Source organism: Megalobrama amblycephala, linkage group LG9 (assembly GCF_018812025.1).
Source record: "Megalobrama amblycephala isolate DHTTF-2021 linkage group LG9, ASM1881202v1, whole genome shotgun sequence".
NCBI classification, from domain to species: Eukaryota; Metazoa; Chordata; class Actinopteri; order Cypriniformes; family Xenocyprididae; genus Megalobrama; species Megalobrama amblycephala.
In genome coordinates this window covers 11,381,716-11,407,943 of record NC_063052.1, presented here as the reverse complement: position 1 = coordinate 11,407,943, position 26,228 = coordinate 11,381,716, and the positions used below count along the sequence as shown (strand labels likewise).

General features: G+C 37.5%; 1 protein-coding gene across 2 annotated transcripts in view; it reads right to left on the bottom strand.

The window, feature by feature from the left end:
• Positions 1–26,228, bottom strand: part of vps50 (VPS50 EARP/GARPII complex subunit) — a 169,519-nt gene that overhangs the window by 58,266 nt on the left and 85,025 nt on the right. Inside the window, exons 14-23 of one of the 2 annotated variants that reach the window (XM_048201563.1) lie at positions 19,200–19,291; positions 18,984–19,078; positions 18,521–18,619; positions 14,824–14,914; positions 12,723–12,899; positions 10,343–10,461; positions 7,325–7,431; positions 6,447–6,568; positions 2,027–2,101; positions 262–342 (exon numbers count right to left, since the gene is read on the bottom strand). In XM_048201563.1, coding sequence (XP_048057520.1) covers positions 262–342; positions 2,027–2,101; positions 6,447–6,568; positions 7,325–7,431; positions 10,343–10,461; positions 12,723–12,899; positions 14,824–14,914; positions 18,521–18,619; positions 18,984–19,078; positions 19,200–19,291 — 1,058 coding nt within the window. The remainder of the gene's footprint in view (positions 1–261; positions 343–2,026; positions 2,102–6,446; positions 6,569–7,324; positions 7,432–10,342; positions 10,462–12,722; positions 12,900–14,823; positions 14,915–18,520; positions 18,620–18,983; positions 19,079–19,199; positions 19,292–26,228) is intronic. The other variant, XM_048201564.1, reaches the window with a different exon arrangement.

The following is a 26,228-nucleotide window of genomic DNA, read 5'->3' as shown; positions in this document are numbered from 1 at the left end:
GTGCAGGGCCATCTAAGTGTACTGACGGTGATTAACTCACCTGTGGCTGCTATAGCTGAAAGTAGGAGGGGGCAAGAGATGATAGGCCTGATGAGAGGCTATAGGGAACTCGGATAAACGCAGACTACCATTTCCACTCGGATTCATAATGGTTATATAAGAGAGGCCAAGAGAGGAGATGAACCACAGGAGTGAGACCGAAAGAGACAGGCAGGGGGAAAAAACAGAAAGAGTGCATTAAAAGTGCCATGTTTTACTCACCACGTCTATTAGGCTCTCCTGGATTCGGCTGAGCGTAGTCCTCAGTCTGCTGCTGATCAAACCCAGCCCAGATGATTCATACTATAGGAGACAGCAAAACACACCCCGTGAGAAAGAGACACCCTTACTTTTCAGTCAGACCACTGGAATACACACTCACAAAGTGCAATCCCCAAAGCCCCAGAATGCACACACCACCGATCATCTCCAGGAAACCACTCAGCTCCCACAGGCCTAAGTGTGGTTCATGACTTATGTTCATTAATCGCAATTTAGTTTTTCATTAAAACGGAAGGATGAATGAGACTGGGAAATCCTCTTGCGATCGCTCACTGGAAATGTATTTACAAATGCAGACATTAATGTAAGCAAGCCAACGTGTCTTTAATATGCAGATCTTTAATAGATCTGACATTAACGACAGAACGGCAAACATTGGTTCGACTTTACTATGGGAACAAAGCAGTGAATCTCTAAATAGGCAGCAGTAAGAACTTTTATAGAGTATTGAAGTACTGAATTTACAGATAGAACAAAGGATAATACTGTACATGACTTCATAAAAGATTTAAGGATTAAAAGTATAATCCTTAAATCCCTTTCAAACCACTTTTTTGTGTAAGCAAGTTCAAGATGTAGAATCAATTAATAGTTCAATCTTTATTTGAGAACACTGAACTGACTATGACTGATTATAAATGTCTCGCCTGCATTTGCAAGCAACACAAAAATATTAACTGACAGGCTGTCTAAAGTTCATAATATAATAGATTATAATCAGGGCTTGACATTAACTTTTTTGCTCACCAGCCACTGTGGCTAGTGGCTTACCAAAGTTACTAGCCACTCAGCATTTTCACTGGCCAGTTTTGACATTGATATCATGGGGGAAAAACAGCCATATAAATATTTTTAATATTATCTCATAATTTGGCAGCAAGTATATTAGGCTGCTGTCACTTTAAGACCTGACACAAGGATCCATTATACTGTTACACATGCATTTTCTTTCTCAACTATTTACGTTCACTTAAAACATAACTGACTGCGTTTACGTGAATACTCGCCAAGACCGGCATTTTGACATTATGTGTATTTGACTCTTTAAGCATAATGAGTAGTGAAAAAGAACTCAATTTAGTACTGAGAGGCGACGTAATGCGTGCGCACTTTGGGTTTGAGCACAAAATCTGCGGGAATGAGTAATATTATTCACAATATGCACAATGTGACGGTGAAATTCAAGCCCTGTAATACCAACAATATTATTCCGGAGCAAATTAAATGAGTGAGTGAGGGGAGGCGGGTTTATGTGTCAATTAGCTGTAGGAGAGATTAGAGAGCAAGAAAGCACAGCCGGTATCGTGTATCTATTCTGCGGAAAATGAGTATTGGAAGTGTTTCAGATATTTCAGTATCGTTATGTATTGAAAAATCTATATTTTTGACAACACTATTGCACTTAGTTTATTATTTCAGATGCCTTTTTAAAAGACTACAATTGGAAATGGTATAAAATTCAACCCGCCAAAGTGGCTAGTAGGAGTGACTGCGTTACACGCCACAGCTGAAATCCGGGTGTTAATGGTAACATCTTGCAAACAAAGTAGCATGGAAACTAATCTACATTAGACCATACTAGGAAATTACAAGACATTGCTGTGAATTGACTAAGGAGATATAAAAAGTTTGATTAAGGGGGTGAAAACACAACACACAATGGCAGACATATCTACTGCCGACAAGCTCCACACTGCAGTCTTACCCAATAATCAGGGATTGTCTGTCTGGAAACACCAGGTTGAGAGCCTTGTGAAGGCAGAGATGCAGATTGGAAGTGCTTTGCATTGAGAAACAAAAAGGAAAATAAAATCGACACAAAGTAAATAATGAAACAGATTAAATAAAGATATTTGCATTTATGGTATTTACTGGGAATTTAAAGCATAGTGTTAAAAGTTGGGAATTAAAAAAAAAAGAGAACACTTTTAATCCTTTAAGAAAATCTATCATTTCTACCATATTTGTGCAACTGCCAGGCCAGAACAAAAGTACAGCCTAGCATTGCGCAATTTAACTCTTTCAATTGCTTGGTGAACACATGGCTGTCAGGGGGACAATAAAACTGCAGTCTTTCTCCGACTTTAACATTTTTGCAAAGTTTCCAAAGAACCCATCTGTTAGCATGACAGTGGCATCTTCCCGTCCATTACTAACTCTAACAGCAACACTTAATAAGCACTACTTAGGCCTTTCCCTATACTGAAGCCCTTCATCATCCTGGAGGTGATCCATTTACAGATAAGCCACTTGCATATCTTTCCCCGTTCTTTCCTTTCATTGCTTTTAAGCCAAGTTATTAACTTGAGGCAAAGAGCAATGAATGCCAAGACCAATGCATCTTAAATTATGTGCATGGCAGAGCTGATACTCCGGCAGTACACAATGGCGTACAAACCTTTCAGATCCTAATGTTGTTCATTACTAAATGAAATGGCGCAATACATAATCTCCATCTCCATACGAGATTGAATGTCTTGTGTGTTTGGAGTTAGCCATGGGTGAAAGTGAATCCAAATGAGTATATCAATTCCAGCCGCTTTGTAAATATTTTTATAAGTAATGATATTTACTTTTTTGTCTCCATAGGCTTTTCTACAAGACCGGCTGCCTCTGATACTGACAGCTACTGTTACTCATTTAAGAGTTTGAAAAAGTTTCCATTAGTGACAGAAACCCCTCTCACGCTATTTCTCTTGCTGTCCGCTTAGCAGAAGAGGTGAATGTGTGAAAACCAGAATGAGAGAGAGGGAAAGATGAGATGTGTTGTTTTATTTAATGCGCCTTCAGAGCTGTCGGCTGGATTACAGGCAAAGCGCTCAACCTCGCTGGCATCTGACAGCTGATCTCATAGTGGCTACATCCAGTCTCCCTCAGATTTGCTGCTGGATTTGGTCAGGACAGAGTTGAAGTGAAAACCTCTGTGGTCAGCGCTTAAATATCAAAGATAATACACTACACTGTCATTCAGTTAGAGGGCATGAGGAGAAAAAAAAAAAAGAGTTGCCTTGGCAAGTTGGAGAAGAGTGAATTATCTCTCTCTTGTTCACATTAGTTCCCATGAACAGAAGTGGCTTTCAAAGCCAAAATCTAAGGTGAAAACTTGTACATCAACAAAGTAATGAAATCCAGATCACTCTTGAAGTCTTATCAGGAGCCCTGTCTTGATCAATGTATATATCTAAAAGTTCTCCCCAAGGCTTCTAATTTCCTTCAGTTTTTAAAATGCTCTTGTATGAGGCCCATGCTTGCCCTTCTTTAGGAGTGAAAGCATCACTTACTAAACCACAAGCGGAGGCCAAATGGAGAGCAAGGACTTTTCTCCAGCTCTATAGTGTAGCCTCAATCCCCCAGCAATAAAGAATTTACTTTTGATTTAGCACTGGCTCAGCACAGCAAACAAACAATTATTTGCAAAGCATACAGAGTGCAAATGGCACACTTCTGTAATATGGAAATAAAAATGTCAGAACTCACTACTGTCAAATCCCATGACATAAATACTATTTTACTCTCTTTGAAGACCATAAAGTCTCTTTAGAAAACAGCAGGCCATTGGTTATGCCAATCAAAGCCTAGACTGATGGGCTGGTTACTAGATAGGATTAGTCTTGTGGAACAGATCTCATAAGAATGTCAGGATATCAACAATTAAAAAAAATGGAATTGTATAATATTATTGGCACACCAAGGAGCCAACTTCTTAGTCTCTTCTTCCCAGAGAAAAAGTTCATGGCATCTTGAAGCCTGCCTAGAACAAACATTTTTGAGGGTCTTTTAGGTGGTAAACATTGAGCTGGGTAGCTGTGAAACAAGATGGATGATGTGGGTGTTGAGATATGTTTGCAAGACAGCAGAGGTCTGAAAATCTCATTCATTTTTGTCTTTGACTCTCAGTTTGGTTGCACGGCTGCCAAAGAGTCAGGAAAGTCTAAGAACAGCAGGCAACCCTTGTCTTTAACAGGTTCAGTCAGATGCCCTTGGGCTGCCACTGCCAAACCAATGCCCCAACCAACAGCTTTATTATGGCCTCCACTGCTGTTTAACAAGCTTGCCTTCTTCAACCGATTCTCCCAGCTCACAGAGGTGGAAAAAAGTGAAACAATTCAATCCCCCTTCAATGTCACTCCCTCTGCACTCAGGAATTCGTTTACATCTGCAATAGTGTTCAAAGGCCAATATGACACACCATGAAGTAGAGGAGGCAGTCTTGAAATTCTAGAATGGTTTATTTTGTAGTGGATGAGATCTAGGAAGGAAAGTCACATTCTTGGTTTGCAGTTGTAGAGGCACGGATCCGGTTGAGCAACAGATAATATAATTGAAAAGATGCTTTACTTCACAAAAGGTCTGACAAAAGTGGGTCCCATGTTAAGATAATCAAACCTTAAGTGCAATGACTCAAATGGTAGAAACCAGGGTCTTGAAGACTTTCTCTGTATAGAACAAGAGGAAGGTACCAGAGATTCAGGAAGCTGAAACAGCCACATAGCAACTAGAAGGTATCTTTGATAGTTTACCTTCAACAGCTTGCAAGCAAGACTTCTGGGAAATCAAGGTTGGTGGACAAGTTGGTGAAACAAGTTGTTGGACAATGTGGGTGTTGAGGTATGTTTGCAAGACAAAAGAGGTCTGAAAATCTCATTAATTTTCATCTTTGACTCTCAGTGTGGCTGCAAGGCTCCCAAAGAGTCAGGAAAGTCTAAGAACAGCAGGCAGCCCTTGATTTAACAAGTTCAGTCAGATACCCCTGGGATGCCACTACCAAACCAATGCCCCAACCAACAGCTTTATTATGGCCTCCACCGCTGTTTAACAAGCTTGCCTTCTTCAACAGATGATCCCAGCTCACATGGAAAAAAGTGAGATGCCCCTTCAGTGTCACTCTCTCTGCACCCAGGAATTGCAATAGTGCAACTGCAATAGTGTTCAAAAGGCCCATATGCCACTATAAAGTAGAGGAAGCAGTCCTAAAACTCTCGAATGGATTTCGGAGTGGATGAGATCTAGGAAGGAAAGTCACTTTGTTGATTTGCAGTTGTAGAGGCACAGATCCGGATGAGCAGCAGATAATATAATTGAAAAGTTGCTTTCCTTCACAAAGGTCTGACAAAAGCGGGTCCCATGTTAGGATATAGTTGACAGGATCAAACCTTAAGTGCAATGACTCAAACTGTAGAAATCAGGGTGCAAACCAGGGTCTTGAAGACTTTCCCTGTATGGAACAAGAGGAAGGTACCAGAGTTTCAGAAGGCTGAAAAGGCTACATAGCAACTAGTAGGGATCTTTGTGAGTTTATCTTCAACGGCTTGCGAGACTTCTGGGAAATCAAAGCAGGCAAGGCAACTCCCTGTAAGTTTCATTATTCCAATAACTTTTGGGCAGATTAGGTGGCATAAGTTCTAAGTTCATTTGGGACAGTGCACAGAAAATAACCAGATCGCTCTGGGGAGCAAGAAACCTCTCCTTCTGTGGAGCTGCTAAACTATGATATATTCCTGTTGTGGCGAACGCAAAAACTCTTTAGATACGGCTTATTGAGTCTCAAAGAGTGACAATTATGAGGATAATTGAGCTGCCATCTAATTTTATTTGGGAAGACTGGGCTTTCAAAACTGATAGCCAATTCATTTAGCCTGAAGCTGTGTTTATTAAAGCTTTGAGAACAGCAGTGTGACAACACTAGCCTACATAGAGAGATCTGCGTTGAAATTACGCAATTCTGAACATGATCTTCTCCAGGCAGAACTTCAAGGATCAGTGAAACACATTCATCCATTTGTGTATGCAAGTCATATGTGAAGTTACAGTAGAGTTAAATTACTATAGTATATACAAACCTAATCTTTCAATGGTGAACAGCTTTTACACCTTTTTTTGATGTTTAGAGTACAGCTTCCTGAGAAAAACTTTAAGCCTAAACACTTGCTCACATGATAATGGAAGTAATTATAGAACAGTGCCCATAGGGCTCGCAAACATTAGAGGGAAAAACAATGAGTGTACCGGTAGGCTTTTCCTAATGAACAGCACAGCAAGGATCCATTTGTACATAATAAATATTTCATAATGTTAAGTATTAACACCGAACATGGAGGAGAACGGCAATGCTTTAAAATGCATACCATGTCATTGCGGCCAAAGAAGGTGTAGACGGCATACAGATAGTAATCAAAGAGTTGAGACACACAGTGGATGACATCAAAGGCGATGGGCTTCAGAATGTTCATCATCTGCATGTATTTCCCTATAAAAGCAAAATAAATCATGAAAAAGGTGAAATATATAAGAAAAGCAAACAAACAAGGCTCACATACTGAATATAAAACCACAAAGATTTAGGAAAGGGAAATATGAATGCAAATTGGCAAATGTCCTATTCAAAGCCCTTGAGTCATATTTAATAGAAATATTTTGAGAACTGTCTTGTTTTGGACCCCACTGACTTTCATTTATTGGACATAATTCATAAAAAAGAAACTCATACAGGATTGGAACGACACGAGGGTGAGTAAATGTTCATTTTTGGGTGAACTATTCCTTTAAGGGGGGGGGGGACTGATGTCTTCAAAATAACTGATTATGTTGCTGTAGGTGTTTAACCAGTTAATTTTTTTTTTTTTTTTTTAAATCGAACTGCCTAAAATCGTTATCCATTTCACAACTTTAAAGCTTTTATCAAAACACCACAGAAAAACTCGCACCCATGGGTTTATGACAGCATCTTTCAACTGAACATTTATAGATGAATGGTCTCGTAACCTTCATCTCGTCAAACAGACGTTCAAATGAACCTGAAGAGATGAGCAGGCACATGCTCAGAATGGAGTTAATGACCGGAAGCTGTATCAGAACACAGCTGAGTCTAAGTACGCACCTATTTCATGGTAATTCAGCTATTAGCCTGTTAATTAGAGGGCAAACTGCAGTTCCTTGCTTAGGGTCAACTTTATCATGTACCACCAGTCTTGCACAGGTGTAAGGTCAAAGGTCAATTACTCACCGACCAGGCGAATCACGTTGAGGGTGGTGTTGGTAAGGATGGGGGCATTGGCTCGGTTCAGATTGTAGTCGGACCTCTTCCGGCTGCGAAGTGTCTCTCTGGACACGCTGATTAAGGGGGGACAGAGCAGGGACACAAAGATCCAGGATCAGCATTATAGTTTAATGACCTTCAAAACTGAAGAGTCTCATTCACACACTTCCTTCATTAACCTGGGTTCAGATTTAACCAAAGCCAGTCTTTTTAGTGTTGCAGAACAGGTATATATATATATATATATATATATATATATATATATATATATATATATATATATATATATATATATATATACATACACACACAGTGGCATGAAAAAGTATGTGAACCCCTTGCAGAATCTGTGAAAATGTGATGATCCACGACTGTTTTTATGTTTTGTGATGGTTGTTCATGAGTCTCTTGTTTGTCCTGAGCAGTTAAACTGAGCTCTGTTCTTCAGAAAAATCCTCCAGCTCCTGCAGATTCATGAGTTTTCCAGCATCTTTTGCATATTTGAACCCTTTCCAGCAGTGACTATAGGATTTTGAGATCTGTGTTTTCATACTGAGGACAACTGAGGGACTCAAACACAACTATTAAAAAAGGTTCAAACATTCACTGATGCTCCAGAAGGAAACACGATGCATTAAGAGTCGGGGTGTGAAACCTCTGAACAGGATGAGGATATCACAGTTTTTCTTATTTTGTTTAAATATCATTGTTTTTCATTTAGTACTGCCCTTCGGAACCAACAGAAGATACTTGAATGTTTCCCGGCAGAAAAATTAAGTACAATTTACCTTGATATTTGAATTCAAAAGTTTTCACCCCTCGGCTCTTAACGCATCGTGTTTTCTTCTGGAGCATCAGTGAATGTTTGAACCTTTTTTAATAGTTGAGTTTGAGTCCCTCGATTGTCCTCAGTGTGAAAAGATGAATCTCAAAATCATACAGTCACTGCTGGAAAGGGTTCAAATATGCAAAAATGCTTGAAAACTGATGAATCTGCAGGACCTGGAGGAATTTTCTGAAGAACAGAGCTCAGTTTAACTGCTCAGGACAAACAAGAGACTCATGAACAACCATCACAAAACATAAAAACAGTCGTGGATCATCAGGTAACCACACACAGTATTGAGAATCAATGGTTCACATACTTATGAATGGGGTTATTTTAATAAATTCAGCTGTTGTTTTGTCTTGTGAACTAAATGCAAACATCTTTGATGTAAAATATCTTACTCAGGACAGTACTAAACAAAAAATAACATGCACTGTTTATTATCCCTCTTATTTTATTAAAATAATTCTCATTTTCACAGATTCTACAAGGGGTTCACATACTTTTTCATGCCACTGTATATATAAAATTTGAGGCCTGATTGAGTTGCATTAAGTGAAGTGGTTGACCAATCACAACACACTGGTCCAGCCGACCAATGAGAGCACAATGTTTGTTTGTTTGTTTTGGAAGAGACAGGATAGAGACAGGCACTAAAAGGAGCGTTAACTGACAGACTGGGAAGAGAGGTGCTGCAACAATGTCAAATATGCATGAAAACCTATTCTAGAAGACCCCAAAAAACAAACTAAAGGCGTTGTAAATGGGCGTAATATGACCTCTTTCATTTGCATTACTGGATATTCAGGGTTCAGTACAAAAAAGCTCAATTTGACAGCACTTGTGGCATAAATTAACTTGTCCCTCCTTTTCCTTTTCACTGTAAAACAGAAATTCACAGTGAGGCACTTACAATGGAAGTGAATGGGGCTGATTTGTAAACGCTTGCTAACCTTTTCTGTGTAATATATAGCATATTAAATTAATAGTATATCTCAATATATAGTATGTATCTCAATATATAGTATATTCAACTTTGTTGCAATGTCATAAACCCTAAAAATGATGATTGAAACAGCTCTACAGTTCAAATAATACACACATTTTAAAAGAATAATTAATGTAAGTGCATTTCTAAAATAAGCTAGACATTTCTGCTTTTAAAATTGTCTCCCTTCACTTCCATTAAAATACCTCACTGTAACCTCCATTTTTGCTTTTTTTTTTTTTTTTAAAAAGAAAACAAAGGACAAATCCAAATGATTTCTTTGGTAATTAACCTTATGGCACAAATTCTGTCGACTGAGCTTTACTTGCATTGAACTCTGAACATTCCGGATGGGTTCTAAACAGGCATTGAAGTCACAGATTGTGAGGGGGAGTCACAACATCACATTTAAGAACACTTATGTCATTTAAATATGCAAAACATTAGATCCCTCAAAATGTGAAGTCTCTAACAATGAAGTGTCACAACATGTAATGCGGCAGCTGATTTACTGCAGGGAGAACTGTCAGTCATCTTCGTGAGGAACAAACAGGCTTTAAATATTCATCAGGGTTCACGGTTTAATTACATTCCTAATCATTCTCTTGATTTATGATATTTCTATCACACTTAGACACGGAGAGCAAGCCAAAAGTAATTAGGAAATGCAGGGAAAAAATGCTCATGTAGTCAGCAAAACCACCACGTGGTGCAATTCTGAAAGGAGCCATTTTAACAATCTCCTTGAGACAATTTTATTTAACTTCAAAGCTCTGAATGGCTCTAAACGGGAGCCTTGTGGACTTGTGGGCCCTTTCTTCATAAAATAATTAAAGCCTTTCTCCCTGATAAGAGGCTAATGATAGCTTGTGTTCACTCAGTACACAGGGTGAATTTCAACTATTTCAGCTGCCTGAGAGGGAACATGAAGTCCATAAATGAGAAGTTTGCCACCTCCTGACCTTGCCTTGGGTTAATGAACTGATTCATGAGCGACCTGAATCTACAGCACACTACAATTTATAAAAACATGCATTTTCATACTTGATTGAACATGTGTCGCCAATCATAGCAGGCATACCTGTCTGTGGGCAATTATTTTAGACCTAAACTAACCTAGAAGTGGTACTGTGTGACGTGAGCAGCTAGATGATGACTCAGCACTGACCTCTTCACTGGAGCGTCTCCTGTCTGCTCATCTACATAGTCTTGTTTCAGCTCCTCAGGTACATCACTGTCACTGTCGTAGTCCTGATACACACTCTTTTCCAGCTCATCTGACTCATACTGCCGAGAGAGGAAACGGAATGAAAAAACATAAATCATAACAGCCGAACATTCATTTACATTCAAAATTTTGGGACAAATAAGATTAAAAAAAAAAAAGAAGAAAGAAAAAAACAAGCGAGAACATAACCCCCGTGTTATGTTGAGATGTCGGAGGTCTTTTAAACAAATGAGATTTATATAAGGAGGAGGAAACAATGGAGTTTGAGACTCACTGTATGTCATTTCCATGTACTGAACTCTTGTTATTTAACTATGCCAAGGTAAATTCAATTTTTAATTCTAGGGCACCTTTAATTCTCTAAGGTTCAGAGCTTGAATTGAAAAAAAAAGTATCATTAATGCACCAGTGTCAAATCCGTGCTGCAGATTCAATAGATGCAACCTCAAACACCTCCTTTGGTCCATAAGGATAAAGACTGAATGTAAAGTCGATAGACGCCTCACATTGCATCTAGTTACCAACAAAACATCATGTAATACTTAACACAATGAGCTCATATGCAAAACACTTTGTGCTCTCTCAGGGTAAAAGCACTTGTACCAAGGGCTCACACTTTCTGTCATCAACATACAGCATTTGTTTTCATTACAGAAGCATCATCAGAGATGCCAAGCACATCAGAGCTTTAATAATGATTATTGTCTCCACATTGAAGTAATGGCCTCTGCCAATAGTTATAAGGACAATGAGCCACTTAACGTTACAAAATATTTATGCATCAAATTTTCACTCCCATTTATTTCCCCTTTCAGCAGTCAGTTTGGCAAGCATCTAATAAGAATATAAATGTAACTGTAAACCATCATAAAATGTTTGTTTGCTCAAGCCTGATGCCAAACAGCCAAGCATAAATATTGTAGAAATGTGTTGAATATTATATGAAAATACTGAAATACAAAGGACTCTGAAGCTATCAAGAGATTAGATGGTCTAGAAATTAGTGGAAATTATTTTTTGTGGCCAAAATTTCAGGCCATTTCCTATAACCAAGTATAGGAAATGGCCTGAAATTTTGGCCACAAAAAAAATAAATTGGATGAAAGAGTCAAATTATATTAAATGAAAAATTAAACTAAACATAAATGAATTTTTTGAAAGGTAAAAGAGGCTACTTTATGAGATATGACACAAACAATATGTCTTTGAAATAAAGCTTGTTTAAATAAATTAAAACATCATCAGGCACATTTTTCCCCATACAGCTGGCATTTACTGTAATTTAAATGATGGTGCCCTAGAATTAAAAATTGAATTTATATTGGCATAGTTAAATAACAAGAGTTCAGTACATGGAAATGACAAACAGTGAGTCTCAAACTCCATTGTTTCCTCCTCCTTATATAAATCTCATTTGTTTAAAAGACCTCCGAAGAACAGGCGAATCTCAACATAACACCGACTGTTACGTAACAGTTGGGATCATTAATATGTACGCCCCCAATATTTGCATATGCCAGCCCATGTTCAAGGCATTACACAAGGGCAGCCAGTATTAACGTCTGGATCTGTGCACAGCTGAATCATCAGACTAGGTAAGCAAGCAAGAACAATAGCGAAAAATGGCAGATGGAGCGATAATAACTGACATGATCTATGATAACATGATATTTTTAGTGATATTTGTAAATTGTCTCGTAAATTGTTTCGTTAGCATGTTGCTAATGTACTGTTAAATGGTTAAAGTTACCATCGTTTATTACTGTATTCAAGGAGACAAGACTGTCGTTATTTTCATTATTAAATACTTGCAGTCTGTATAATTCATAAACACAACTTCATTCTTTATAAATCTCTCCAACAGTGTGTAATGTTAGCTTTAGCCACGGAGCATAGCCTCAAACTCATTCAGAATCAAATGTAAACATCCAAATAAATACCATACTTACGCGATTAGATATGTTGCATGATGAACACTTTGTAAAGATCCATTTTGAGGGTTATATTAGCAGTGTGAACTTCGTTTATTCTGTTTAAGGCAAGCGCGAGCTCCGTGGGCGGGGAGCGCGAGCATATAAAGGGGCCGCAGCCTAAATCGGCTCATAGTTAATGATGCCCCAAAATAGGCAGTTAAAAAATTAATAATAAAAAAAAAAATCTATGGGGTATTTTGAGTTGAAACTTCACAGACACATTCAGGGGACACCTTAGACTTATATTATATCTTTTAAAAAGACTTCCAATGGCACCTTTAAATTAGAACCTATATGTTATTGTGAAGTTTTGAATGACTTAAACTAGTGCTGAAACTACTATATACCCCATTAGAAGCCAGGACATCCTCTGTCTCCTCTTCCTTGTTGTCAATCTGCATCTCAAAAGGATTTCCGCCCTGCAGGTACTGCTCAAACAGAGAAAGCTCCACCAGCTCTGTGGATTCTGGCTGTCTGCTGGGAGATACTGAGGGAGAACGACACTGACCCATGAACTTAAACTCCTGAAAAAGAGGGGAAAACACAATAGATTTATCAAATTTCATATAATACAGATCAAATAACTAAAAAGTGGGCCCACAGAATTTTGTAGGGTTCATTAAAGTGACAGTAACAACATTTATAATGTTCTAAAAGATTTGTATTTCAAATAAATGCTGTTTTTTGAACTTTATATTCATAAAAGAATCCTGAAAAAAAAATGTATCGCAGTTTCCACAAAAATATTAAGCAGCACAACCATTTTCAACATTAATAATAATAAGAAATATTACTTGAGCATCAAATTCAGCATATTAGAATGATTTCTGAAGCATCATGTGACACTGAAGACTGGCGTAATGATGCTGAAATTTCAGCTTTGACATCAGAGGAATAAATTACATTTTAAGATATATTAAAATATAAAACAGTTATTCTAAATTGTAATAATATTTCACAGTATTGCTGTATTTTTATCAAATAAATGCAACTTTGTTGAGCATAAGACTTTTCAACAATACAAATTGTTTCAAAGCAGCTTCACAGTGATAATAGCAAAATTAATGGACAGATTGTTTTGACTTTACAGTAGCTCTAGGAAAAAGTTATTATCGAGCTAAAGTAAGTTTATGATTGAATCACTTCCGTTAATTATTAACTTAAATGACACCTTTTTAACAGAAGACTTTTAATGCATTCTTGCCGTTCATTTACGTGTTTAGTCTATAGGTATGCACGTTTGAATATGTATGTGTGCACACGCTCAGTAATTCTTTACAAAGTGACATCGCCAAATTACTTGTCTGGCCCGAATAATACCGAATTATTAGTCATTTCCGTGTAGCCATGCAAACTGGAATCATTTTGATTACAAAATATTATTTCCCATCAGGATCAGTGGAGCCCTCGGGCTTATTACGACAAACTAGGTGGACTAGGTTTAATGGAATGTCCAAGAAGGTGATGGAAAAGTAGCTTTATCGGTTCTGCTAAATATTACAGGTGCATTTAGTTCATTGGAAAATGTACTTTAAATAATTCTGCAAATATTACATTAAAAAAAAAAAAAAAAAAGAACAATGAGCTGCAAGGTTGAAAGTGCAAAAGCTTTGAGCAGTAGTGCTAAGTGACCTAAAACTTCTCAGTTAAACCCCTTTGCAATTCAGAGCTCTAGCAAGAAGTCATTATGCAAATGTGGCTTATTAAATAGCACCACTGATTATGCCATTCACTGATGTGCTTTTCAATGCCAGCTTTCTCTAGCACACAAACTAGTGGCAATTCTTTGAGAAAATACCTGTATACTCTGCACAAAAACAGTGTAAAAGGTCCATCAGAGAACAGTTTATCGAACGAAAGACCCTGTTTAGCATATAATAATTGAAAGAGACGCATTTTGGTTTATTCGTCACATACTCTCGGATGAATATACTTGGCTTCCAGGGTGTAATTTGTTTTTAGACGTATGACACCCTGACTAGGAGAGAAAACAGCTTATGTTGGAATACAATCAGTGATGATGCTTACCCTCATTTATCAAGTTGTCAAGCCTTTCGTGAGATTTAAAATGCATATAAAAGCGCCCTGTTACGGCAAGACGGGAAATATGAAGCAAGATGATCTACAAAAACGCCATTTATTTGGTTAGAAAAACCACCCACTGTAGACACATCTCATTTCCTGCAATGGGTCACATGATAAACACTTTTTGACCCGCTTACCTTAAGAATTTGACTGTGAACAATGCTTGTTATGCAAGAACGCATATCGATATGCCTTTGGCTTGTAGCCCTCTCATGACTGTCGTTTCAAAGCACGCACCGAACAAAAACTCTCCGGCTCATCTTCATATGCAAATTTGAAATCTCAAAGACTGCCAGATATGCCAGTTTGTCCAGATCAGCCATGAATAAAAGTCAATGTCTTATCTGCGGCATTAGGACTTACGTGGAGCTGGGCAATACTGAAGTTGGACTTCACAGGGCACAACTCCCAGGTTTCATTTTCAAGGAACATTCGCAACTCCTCCAAGCGAGTTCTGCAGGGGTACAAAGAGAAATGACAAGAGGTTGGCTTTTGTCAAATGAAGACCCTTTGCCATTCAACTTATTGAAAATGAAATGGGCTGGCAAAAACGGTTCAAGGAAAAGTCGATCATTGAAGGAGGTTAGAGGTAGTGAGTGCGATGAGTGTCAAAGTGGCCCGCTGCCAGACAAGGTCAATACCAGCAGCCTTGTACAAAATGTCTACATCAAGTGGAACATTATAAAAGTCCATCACTAATCTCTAAAGAACATTCCGGCAGTTCACGTGAACACAAGTTGGTATCTTAATTCAAATAAAGAGCAGCCGGTGGCAGGGTGTTTGACATTTGAAATACCATCTCTAGTCGTGTCTACAATCCATGATATTTTTAAATGCATCAAATTTAAAGCACTTGAAGGAAAAACGGATCAGTTTTGTCCTCTAAGCCAGAGGGCACAATATATATTGTAATGGCAGAATGTGTTAATGGCGACACAGTGACAGCAGAGATTAAGCATTCAGAGGACTGACAGATAATCGCTTTATGGATGCTATCCAACTGCTTGAATAATCAGAAATAATGGTAAGATGTCCTCTTTCAATGTCCTTCATCTCATCAAGCAGAAAAGGCCTTTGTACTGCTGACTAAAGCAGTGGTTATGGACGTTTTGGCTTAGCTCAGACAGATAGTAACGATAAGATTTTTGTTGGTGTAACTGGCTCAAATCACATTAGTATATATATTTTTTTTTTTTGGGGTGCATTTTTTGTGCATACTAAGTGCACCATACTTGAACTTCATCTGAATACACTCTTTCTCGCTCACTCATTCCTCATATAGTGAACTACACAACATTCAATACGTAATAGGGGTGGAACGCTTCAGATTTCTTCGTCTTTTGTTGTTTGATTAACATTAAAAAGACAGAGAGCAGGAATATTAGACTGCTGTCCCTTTAAGACATAATTCAAAGATCCAGTACACTGATACTTGAATTTATCGTAATTACTGTAACTACGAGATTCTGGCTATTAAAAAGCTTTCACGTCCTCGCAGAGCTCGTAATTACAATTTGTAAGCAGGGAGTTTTCTGAAAGCTCCCATGTGTACCACATGGCCGCTGTACCACCTGACCGGTGTGGATTCATTTAGGCGTTGATACACTCTAAAAAATGCTGGGTTAAAAACAACCCAATTTGGGTTAAATATGGACAAACCCAACAAGTTGGGTTAAAGGGTGCCCTTTAACCCAACATACCCCACAAATGTGCCCCTCTTTGGGGTTGAGAGAAACATGCCTTGTACTATATTAATATATTGCTGGCTAAAAAAATAAATCCAAAATTGGTTGAAAAAAATGGCTGGGTGAAAACAACCTAATCCCTGGGTTTGTCCATATTTAACCCAGCATTTTTTAGAGTGTAGTGGTGCCATATAAATGCATAATTCCCAGTCCAAGGACATGAACAGCTCTGAATACAACGGCATGTGTTGCCATCTCAAGATTCTGGGAAATACGAGGTGGTATGAATGCAGTGTGATACACATGCTTGTCTGTCTCGTTTTTCTCTTAAGACTTACCTACTATGTTTGTTAGGATACTCGCTAAGATGGGCATGTTGACAATTTTTGTGTGAATTTGTCCGTTTAGGTGCAAGAGAATTTGCACGAGAGTATTTGTGCGCCAGAATGCATGTCCATCAACTGAAACATACATTCGCCAAATCAGTCTGTCTGTTTTATATGTTGTTGTTTTCAACAAACCACATTATAGATGCATCGTCAGATTTGGGATGAATTGCGGTGCAAGCGTGTGGAGAACCGAACAGTTCGATTTTTTGGACAGTTTATGCTTGAAAGCGTAAAATCACTTTGTCGTTTATGTTCTTTCATGCATCTTGCGAGTTCAGCACAATGATCAGATGTCATGAAGGATATGAGCAAAATGAAGCAAATTTTCCAGTTTTCATTCCTCTCAATGACAGCTCCTCACAGTTGTTGTCTCTTGGCATTAGTTTGACATACATCATTACTATAGCAACTGATGTAGATGCACTGGATATAGAGCACAAAATCAGATTTCAACACTTGCACAATGACAATGTGGACAATCAGTCCTGTAGATCAGATTTGAAAATCAAATCCAATTTGTCAGCAGTGTAAACAAAGCCCCGGTTGGCTATCCTCTCATCATTTGAGCAACAACGCAGAGATCTGAACACATTTTCCAGCTCGAGTATGTGACAGGTTCTTAAACAACTCAGCATTCTAGATATATTCTAGCAAAGTACAGATACAGATGATGTCCACAAGCAACCACGTGCCATGCTATCTTCTGAACTACAGTAACACTGTGACATTGACAAAATCCAGATTTTTCAGGCATGTTTGTAGTGTTAACCTATTTGCATAATTAATTTAGTCAATTTAGCACTAAAACAATGCAGACATCATGTACAAATAAACCCCACTATCAGTGGACACAACAGAGTGCTGTAGGAATGAGTACTAAATGCATTTTTGAACTTCTCGTTCCATCATGTTGAATGGGTTTTTGGTTAAATGCCTGAAATAAGTTCTGTGGTTAGAACAGGCTCAAGATATTTTCATGATTTATTCTACTGCATAAGATGCATCAGTAATACTCCACTCATGATTTTTTTTTTAAGCATGTCTTGAAAAACGTGGTTGGTTCCATGTGGCTAAAAGGGACTAGAGAGACTGTCTGGGACATTAAACATAATCACACTGAGCAGTAAAACTCTACTCAGACTACTCAGTAGTCTGCTTTTACAGCCTTGTCATGTTTATTCTACACGCGCACTCTTGCAAACTATTCTAACTCCAGCTTTTCAGCTTGTAGATTTAAATAAAGATTGAAAGAGCTGTCAGAAGCTTAAAGTCGACATGAAATGGAAGTTGCAATAGTGTTTTCTTCTCATTGTGACGTATATACGAGTGATACGGTTTCTCGAACAAGACAAAATGTAGGGTGGGACTTCATTTTGTCCATTGGGAATTGATTGGATGGTTGTGGTTTGCTATTGGTCGATCTCATGTGAGTGACAGGTTGCCCCGCCCTTGTGGCGGTAAACACATCATCAGAGAAGAGAAGAGATGTCGCTGCAAGAGGGAGGGGAAGTTACTTTGATTAAAGATTATGAGGGAACATGATTTTTTTTTAAAAATTAATGATATTCACGGATAAATCATTTATAATAAATACTGCAATATTTCAATTTAAACAAGAATGGACAATTTTGATTTCATGTTGACTTTAATGGTGTTGATGTTGAAGTAATGCGACAGTGTAGTTTGTTTATAGCCAACCTTTAGCTTTTTACTCCTGCCAATTATATTTAGGCTCCAAAATTCATTCAAAAGCTGTGTTCATTCATGAAGATTATCTTGATGAACAAAACATGTAAGAATCAGAAATTTGGTTGGTCACAAAGCTTATTTTCTGCAATAACAAGTTAATGGAAAATTCTTATTGGCTTTTTGTTGGGGGAACAAACAAAATTAGTCATCCCTGCATAACTAATTTTTTAATTTTTATTAAATCCCTCCTGGAGCGGATTGTGACTGAGGTCAACTGAGCTGTTTATTGTATCTCACCTGTGATAGTTCTTAAAGTAGTTCACACTTTGTCTCTTAATGGACTCCTGCAACACCTCAGACTTGCTGCCGCAGAATTCCTCTCCTACCTGCATCAACCTGTCAATTGGGAGAGAAAAACAGAAAAACAAATGAGAGAAAAAGATTAAATGAATTCGAAAGTGGTTCACTCTCCTAATTAACCCCAAAGAGTCACTTCACATCACGTGTCCTCTATTCACACAAGTCAGCGACCCCGAGGCAGGATCAATACAGAGGCCTGTGATTTCACACACAAACTGGCCTTTTAATTGAGCCCTGTTTATGGGGATGATTAGGGACTTTTGTTGAGGAACAAGCAGTTTCATTGATGCCCTCTGGCCCCGTTTTCTCTTTAGGGGAGTTTCTCATGAGGTCCCAACTGGCCAACAGTTGGTCCCAACAGGCCAATCCAATTAGCACTAATGAGGAAGTGGGTCCCTACCTGCTGATAACATCCAGAACCACAATGAAGTCGTCGTACTTGAAGTTGGACATGTCTGTTCCCAGCAAATAGGCTTTCACTTTCAATTGGACGTCCTGGGGGCAGAGAGAGGGAGGCAGAGAGAGGAGGACATGAGGTGGGAGGGCGAGTCATGAAGCTAATGGAGGAATGGAACATAAACAGAGAAAGAAAAAAGTGAATGAGCACGCTCCCTACCTGCCAGATCCGCGTTAAGCCATGTTCCAGCTTCTTTTTCACATAACTACGGTCCACAGTAGATTCGTCTGAGCCCTCTGCGCTTGAATCATCTACAAACAGGAGATTCACAGCACATTCAGTTTAAAAAGTAGCTAATACTTCAGTATATTCATTACATGTTATTATGACAGGATTTCAGGCTAGTCTGTTACAGTCTGGCACACAATTTCATCATTTCGCACTTTATTTTCTTCAACTAAAAATCCATGCAATTTCAGTCAGACTAAAATTGACTACAATGATGAAATACTGACTAAATTTAAAGGACATTTTCATTAAATGCATACAAAAATTGAATATAATAAAATACATAAAATATATAAAATGTAAAAAATCCCATTGCTTTTAGTTTTTATTTTAATTTTATTAATATTTTGAATTCATTTTTATTTTTAGATTTTTAGTTATGTTAATTTTAGTTTAATTTTTTAGTAATTTCGTTGAGTGTTTTTGTATTTTTTTAACTATTGATATTTAGGTTTCATTTATTTTTATTTCAGTTTATCAAGTTTTAGTTTTTATTTATTACACTTAAAGGTGCCCTCGAATGAAAAATTTAATTTATCTTGGAATAGTTAAATAACAAGAGTTCAGTACATGGAAATGACATACAGTGAGTCTCAAACTCCATTGTTTCCTCCTCCTTATATAAATCTCATTTGTTTAAAAGAGCTCCGAAGAACAGGCGAATCTCAACATAACACCGACTGTTACGTAACAGTCGGGGTGTACGCCCCCAATATTTGCATATGCCAGCCCACATTTCCAACATTATAAAAGGCATTAGACAAGGGCAGCCAGTATTAACGTCTGGATGTGCACAACCAAATCATCAGACTAGGTAAGCAAGCAAGAACAATAGTGAAAAATGGAGCGATAATAACTGACATGATCCATGATATCATGATATTTTTAGTGATATTTGTAAATTGTCTTTCTAAATGTTTCGTTAGCATGTTGCTAATGTACTGTTAAATGTGGTTAAAGTTACCATCGGTTATTACTGTATTCACGGAGACAAGAGAGCCATTGCTATTTTCATTTTTAAACACTTGCAGTCTGTATAATTCATAAACACAACTTCATTCTTTATAAATCTCTCCAACAGTGCAGCATTACCTGTTAGCCACGGAGCACTATCAAACTCATTCAAAATCAGAAGTAAACAATATAACAGCATACAATACTCACATAATTCGACGCATGCATGCCGCATGCATGACGAACACTTTGTAAAGATCCATTTTGAGGGTTATAATAGCTGTGTAAACTTTAAGGCACTGTTTAAGGCAAGCGCAAGCTCTGTGGGCGGAGAGCACGGGATTTAAAGGGGCCGCAGCATAAAATCGGCGCGTTTATAATGATGCCCCAAAATAGGCAGTTAAAAAAATTAATTAAAAAAAAATCTATGGGGTATTTTGAGCTGAAACTTCACAGACACATTCAGGGGACACCTTAGACTTATATTACATCTTTTAAAAACATAATCTAGGGCACCTTTAATAATTGTATTGCTTCAGCTTAAACTTGTTTCAGTTTAGTAAGGCAACATTTCTAATTTTTTGTTTAAGTTTAAGTTTTTCAATTAATATATACATTTTAAATTTATTTCAATGAAGAGACATGTTTTAATAGTTTTACCCTGCCACGGCTCTGACATTGAAACATTCTCTAAAATATAAGATATAAGTCACATGCTTTTAGTGGCAAATAACCAATCTCAAATTGCTCCACTGTGTCATCAGCTCAAGATGTTGCAAATCCCATTCACAACATTTACGCCCCGTGAAAGTAGATCAGAACAGATTGTGTTAGCAAAGCCACACTAAATGCTCTCAACCCTTTGACTGCTGCAGCAAAGACAGTCACAATTACAGGGACCTTGACGCTGAAATTTCAGGGTGCTATGATAATACATTAACAATGACATTCTCTTACTACGAGGGTGTCAAAGATGGTTCATTTTCTACTTTGAAGTTTGACTCACTGCAATAAAGGACCACATGGAACCAGGTACCAGAAAAGGGTTTTTCCTGCATTGAAAATATTTTGGCGGCCACCAAAATTAATCTTTGTACTGACAAAAATCTACTTGTTCATTTAATGTGATGATACCTGCTGTTCTGCAATACCGGTACCCGGTGATAGTCGGCTGCTTTAAAACGCTCATGTGAGTGTTTGTGCAAGTACTCTGTGAAGAGCATCAAAGGTTTCTATTTACAACACGTTTCTGCAGCGTTGAGCTTTGTAGTCAATCACAGACACGTCGGTCCCACTTTATATTAAGTGGCCTTAACTACAATGTACTTGCATCAAAAAATAAGTACAATGTACTTATTGGGTTCATATTGAATTGTAAAACACTTTTGCTGCTATTGAGGTGGGGTACGGGTAAGGTTAGGGAAAGCTTTGGTGGTATGGGTAGGTTTAAGTGTAGGGGTAAGGTGTAAGGGATGGGTCAACAGTGTAATTATAAATGTAATTATAGAAATTTATTACAGATGTAATTACATGCAGGTGATTTTAAAATATGAGTACAATGTAAAAACGTATGTACACAATAAGTGCATAGTATCAAATGATTAATTTAAATGTAAGTACATAGTAGTTAAGGCCACTTAATATAAAGTGGGACCAGCACATCTGTTGAGCATCATGTGAATGCAATGGCCAATCAGATGTTTTAGACAGAATCCACTCAAAAAGGCAAAGTTCTGCACGCTTGTGAATCCTTCCATTATAACCAACAAAGTATATACAGGATGTCCCAGGAAAAAAACCTCAGATACAGATACACTATGACAATACCACACTGATGCATAAAAACAGCCTAAGTGTGTTTTCATATTCTATATTAATGCTACTAAGGGGCCATTTACACTAAATCATTTTCAACTGAAAACGGAAAACTTTTTACACCATTTACACGACAATGGCATTTTGGGGACCTAAAAATGCAAACTTTTGAAAACAGGATTTAAAGTGCAAGTTTTAAAAAAAAAAATACTGTTTTTATCGTCTCCATGTAAACTACAAAAATGTGAATTTGTGAAAATGGTGACGTCATGCAGATGTGTATTACGCGTTCATTCTATAGGCAGTCTATCAGTCTACTTTGTGTTTCTTTACAAAGTGATATCACCAACTACTGGCCTGGCATGCATAATACAGCATTTATAATAGTTTTTGTAGATCCGTATGAACGGGGATTGTTTTGACAACGTTGTTGTCTGTACGTGAAAAACGCAAAGGAAAAACTTGAAAAATTATTTGTTGAAAATTATTTTTTAAAATTAAGTTAATTGTATTTTTTTCTTTGAATGTAACCTAATACTCTTTAACACAGTATAAATTAAAAATTTTATAACTTCTGGCAGTTAAAAAGAAGTACACCATGGTTTACAAAACCTTTTTTTTAATTTAATTAAATTAATTTCATTTAATTCAGGCCATTCAAGGTGTGTCATGTGTGATCATCAAGCTATAATGTGTTTGACAATCCTTTCTTACAACAATTAAACTGATAACAAGCACCTCATGCAACAAAGCAGCTGTCATTCCTTATTAGGGGAAGTGTGCATCCTGACATACCAAAGTGAGTTTAATCATAGAGGACACCTCAGAGTCATCAAAATTTACCACCTAGACGTGCATCATCTATCCTGACAGAAGCCGTATCCATTATGTAACGTGCACCAAACTAAACTGAAACAGGAACCTTGGAAAACTACTACGCCAGTTCATTGTGAATTCATAGTGCTGCTTTTCATTGCTTTGGTCATTATGCATCCGCTCTAATGTAAAGAGAAGGATACTTACGATGACAATGATGATATGACCTGCGGAGACGAGCGCAGCAAGATATGAGTGTATTAAGAGCGTGAATGTGGGCGACTGATCTTAATGTCTATATAGGCACAGCGTGACTGAGAGTGACTAAATACAAAAGCCCTTCAGGTGGGATTTATTCTGGACTGATACTCCAGCAGGCTCTTAGTGATACAACATAATTATCATGTCATTGATGTGCAGATTATACAAAAAGTTCCACCTCAGCATTCTCGCTGTAAGTCATCTCTAGAGAAAACAAACAAGCATTCACACATGAACCTCCCGTGCAAAAAGCCAAATCATCCAAAAAAAGATTCCTTTTCTTGCCAGAGTCCACTAACCCCTTTACACTTAAATGGCGCTGGTTTCACAAAAACAAAAAAAACAACAACAAAAAAAACAAACAGAACAAGTCCATTTTGCTGTCATTTTATCTGTAGAACAAATGTTAGGGGTGGAGTTTTCCGGAAGAAAACGTATCTGCGGTGTTGTAGTGTTCAGCAAACACAACTAAACATAATCAAACTAAAACAAAACAAAAACCAAAACCAAACCAAAACAAGTCCATTTTGTGGTCATTTTATCTGTAGCACAAATATTAGGGATGGAGTTTTCCAGAAGAAAATGTATCTGCAGGGTTGTAGTGTTCAGCAAACACAACTAAACATAATCAAACTAAAACAAAACAAAAACCAAAACCAAAACCAAAACCAAAACCAAACCAAAACACAAAACCAAAGCCAAAGCCAAAGCCAAAGCCAAAGCCAAAACCAAAACAAAACACAAAACCAAAACCAAAACAAGTCCATTTTGTGGTCATTTTATCTATAGCACAAATGTTAGGTATGGAGTTTTCCAGAAGAAAACGTATCTGCGGTGTTGTAGTGTTCAGCAAACACAACTAAACAAAAACCAAACCAAACCAAACCAAACCAAGTCAAGTCAATTTTGCTGTCATTTTCATCCCTAGCACAAATGCTAGGGATGGAGTAAGAAAAAGTATCTGCAGGGTTGTAGTGTTCATCAAACCAAACAAAACAAAACAAAAACCAAACCAAGTCCATTTTATTTGTAGCACAAATGTTAAGGATGGAGTTTTCCGGAAGAAAATGTATCTGCAGGGTTGTAGTGTTCAGCAAACACAACTAAACATAATCAAACTAAAACAAAACAAAAACCAAAACCAAACCAAAACAAGTCCATTTTGTGGTCATTTTATCTGTAGCACAAATGTTAGGGATGGAGTTTTCCAAAAGAAAACGTATCTGCGGTGTTGTAGTGTTCAGCAAACACAACTAAACAAAAACAAAAACCAAACCAAACCAAACCAAGTCAATTTTGCTGTCATTTTCATCCCTAGCACAAATGCTAGGGATGGAGTAAGAAAAAGTATCTGCAGGGTTGTAGTGTTCAGCAAACCAAACAAAACAAAACAAAAACCAAACCAAGTCCATTCGCTGGCATTTTATTTGCAGCACAAATGTTATGGATGGAGTTTTCCATAAGAAAATGTATCTGCAGGGTTGTAGTGTTCAGCAAACACAACTAAACATAATCAAACCAAAATAAAACAAAACAAAACCAGCCAAACTAAACCAAACCAAAACAAACCAAGTCAATTTTGCTGTCATTTTCATCCCTAGCACAAATGCTAGGGATGGAGTAAGAAAATGTATCTGCAGGGTTGTAGTGTTCAGCAAACCAAACAAAACAAAACAAAAACCAAACCAAGTCCATTCGCTGGCATTTTATTTGCAGCACAAATGTTATGGATGGAGTTTTCCATAAGAAAATGTATCTGCAGGGTTGTAGTGTTCAGCAAACACAACTAAACATAATCAAACCAAAATAAAACAAAACAAAACCAGCCAAACTAAACCAAACCAAAACAAACCAAGTCAATTTTGCTGTCATTTTCATCCCTAGCACAAATGCTAGGGATGGAGTAAGAAAAAGTATCTGCAGGGTTGTAGTGTTCAGCAAACCAAACAAAACATAATCAAACTAAACCAAAACCAAAACCAAACCAAAACAAGTCCATTTTGTGGTCATTTTATCTGTAGCACAAATGTTAGGGATGGAGTTTTCCATAAGAAAATGTATCTGCAGGGTTGTAGTGTTCAGCAAACACAACTAAACATAAACTAAAACAAAATAAAACAAAACAAAACCAGCCAAACTAAACCAAACCAAAACAAACCAAGTCAATTTTGCTGTCATTTTCATCCCTAGCACAAATGCTAGGGATGGAGTAAGAAAAAGTATCTGCAGGGTTGTAGTGTTCATCAAACCAAAACCAAATCAAACCAAAACAAGTCCATTTTGCTGTCATTTTATCTGTAGCACAAATATTAGGGGTGGAGTTTTCCAGAAGAAAATGTATCTGCGGTGTTGTAGTGTTCAGCAAACACAACTCAACCAAACTAAACCAAGTCCATTTTGCTGTCATTTTATCTGTAGCACAAATGTTAAGGATGGAGTTTTCCGGAAGAAAATGTATCTGCAGGGTTGTAGTGTTCAGCAAACACAACTAAACATAATCAAACTAAACCAAAACCAAAACCAAACCAAAACAAGTCCATTTTGTGGTCATTTTATCTGTAGCACAAATGTTAGGGATGGAGTTTTCCATAAGAAAATGTATCTGCAGGGTTGTAGTGTTCAGCAAACACAACTAAACATAAACTAAAACAAAATAAAACAAAACAAAACCAGCCAAACTAAACCAAACCAAAACAAACCAAGTCAATTTTGCTGTCATTTTCATCCCTAGCACAAATGCTAGGGATGGAGTAAGAAAAAGTATCTGCAGGGTTGTAGTGTTCATCAAACCAAAACCAAATCAAACCAAAACAAGTCCATTTTGCTGTCATTTTATCTGTAGCACAAATATTAGGGGTGGAGTTTTCCAGAAGAAAATGTATCTGCGGTGTTGTAGTGTTCAGCAAACACAACTCAACCAAACTAAACCAAGTCCATTTTGCTGTCATTTTATCTGTAGCACAAATGTTAAGGATGGAGTTTTCCGGAAGAAAACGTATCTGAAGGGTTGTAGTGTTCAGCAAACACAACTAAACATAATCAAACTAAAACAAAACCAAAACCAAACCAAAACAAGTCCATTTTGTGGTCATTTTATCTGTAGCACAAATGTTA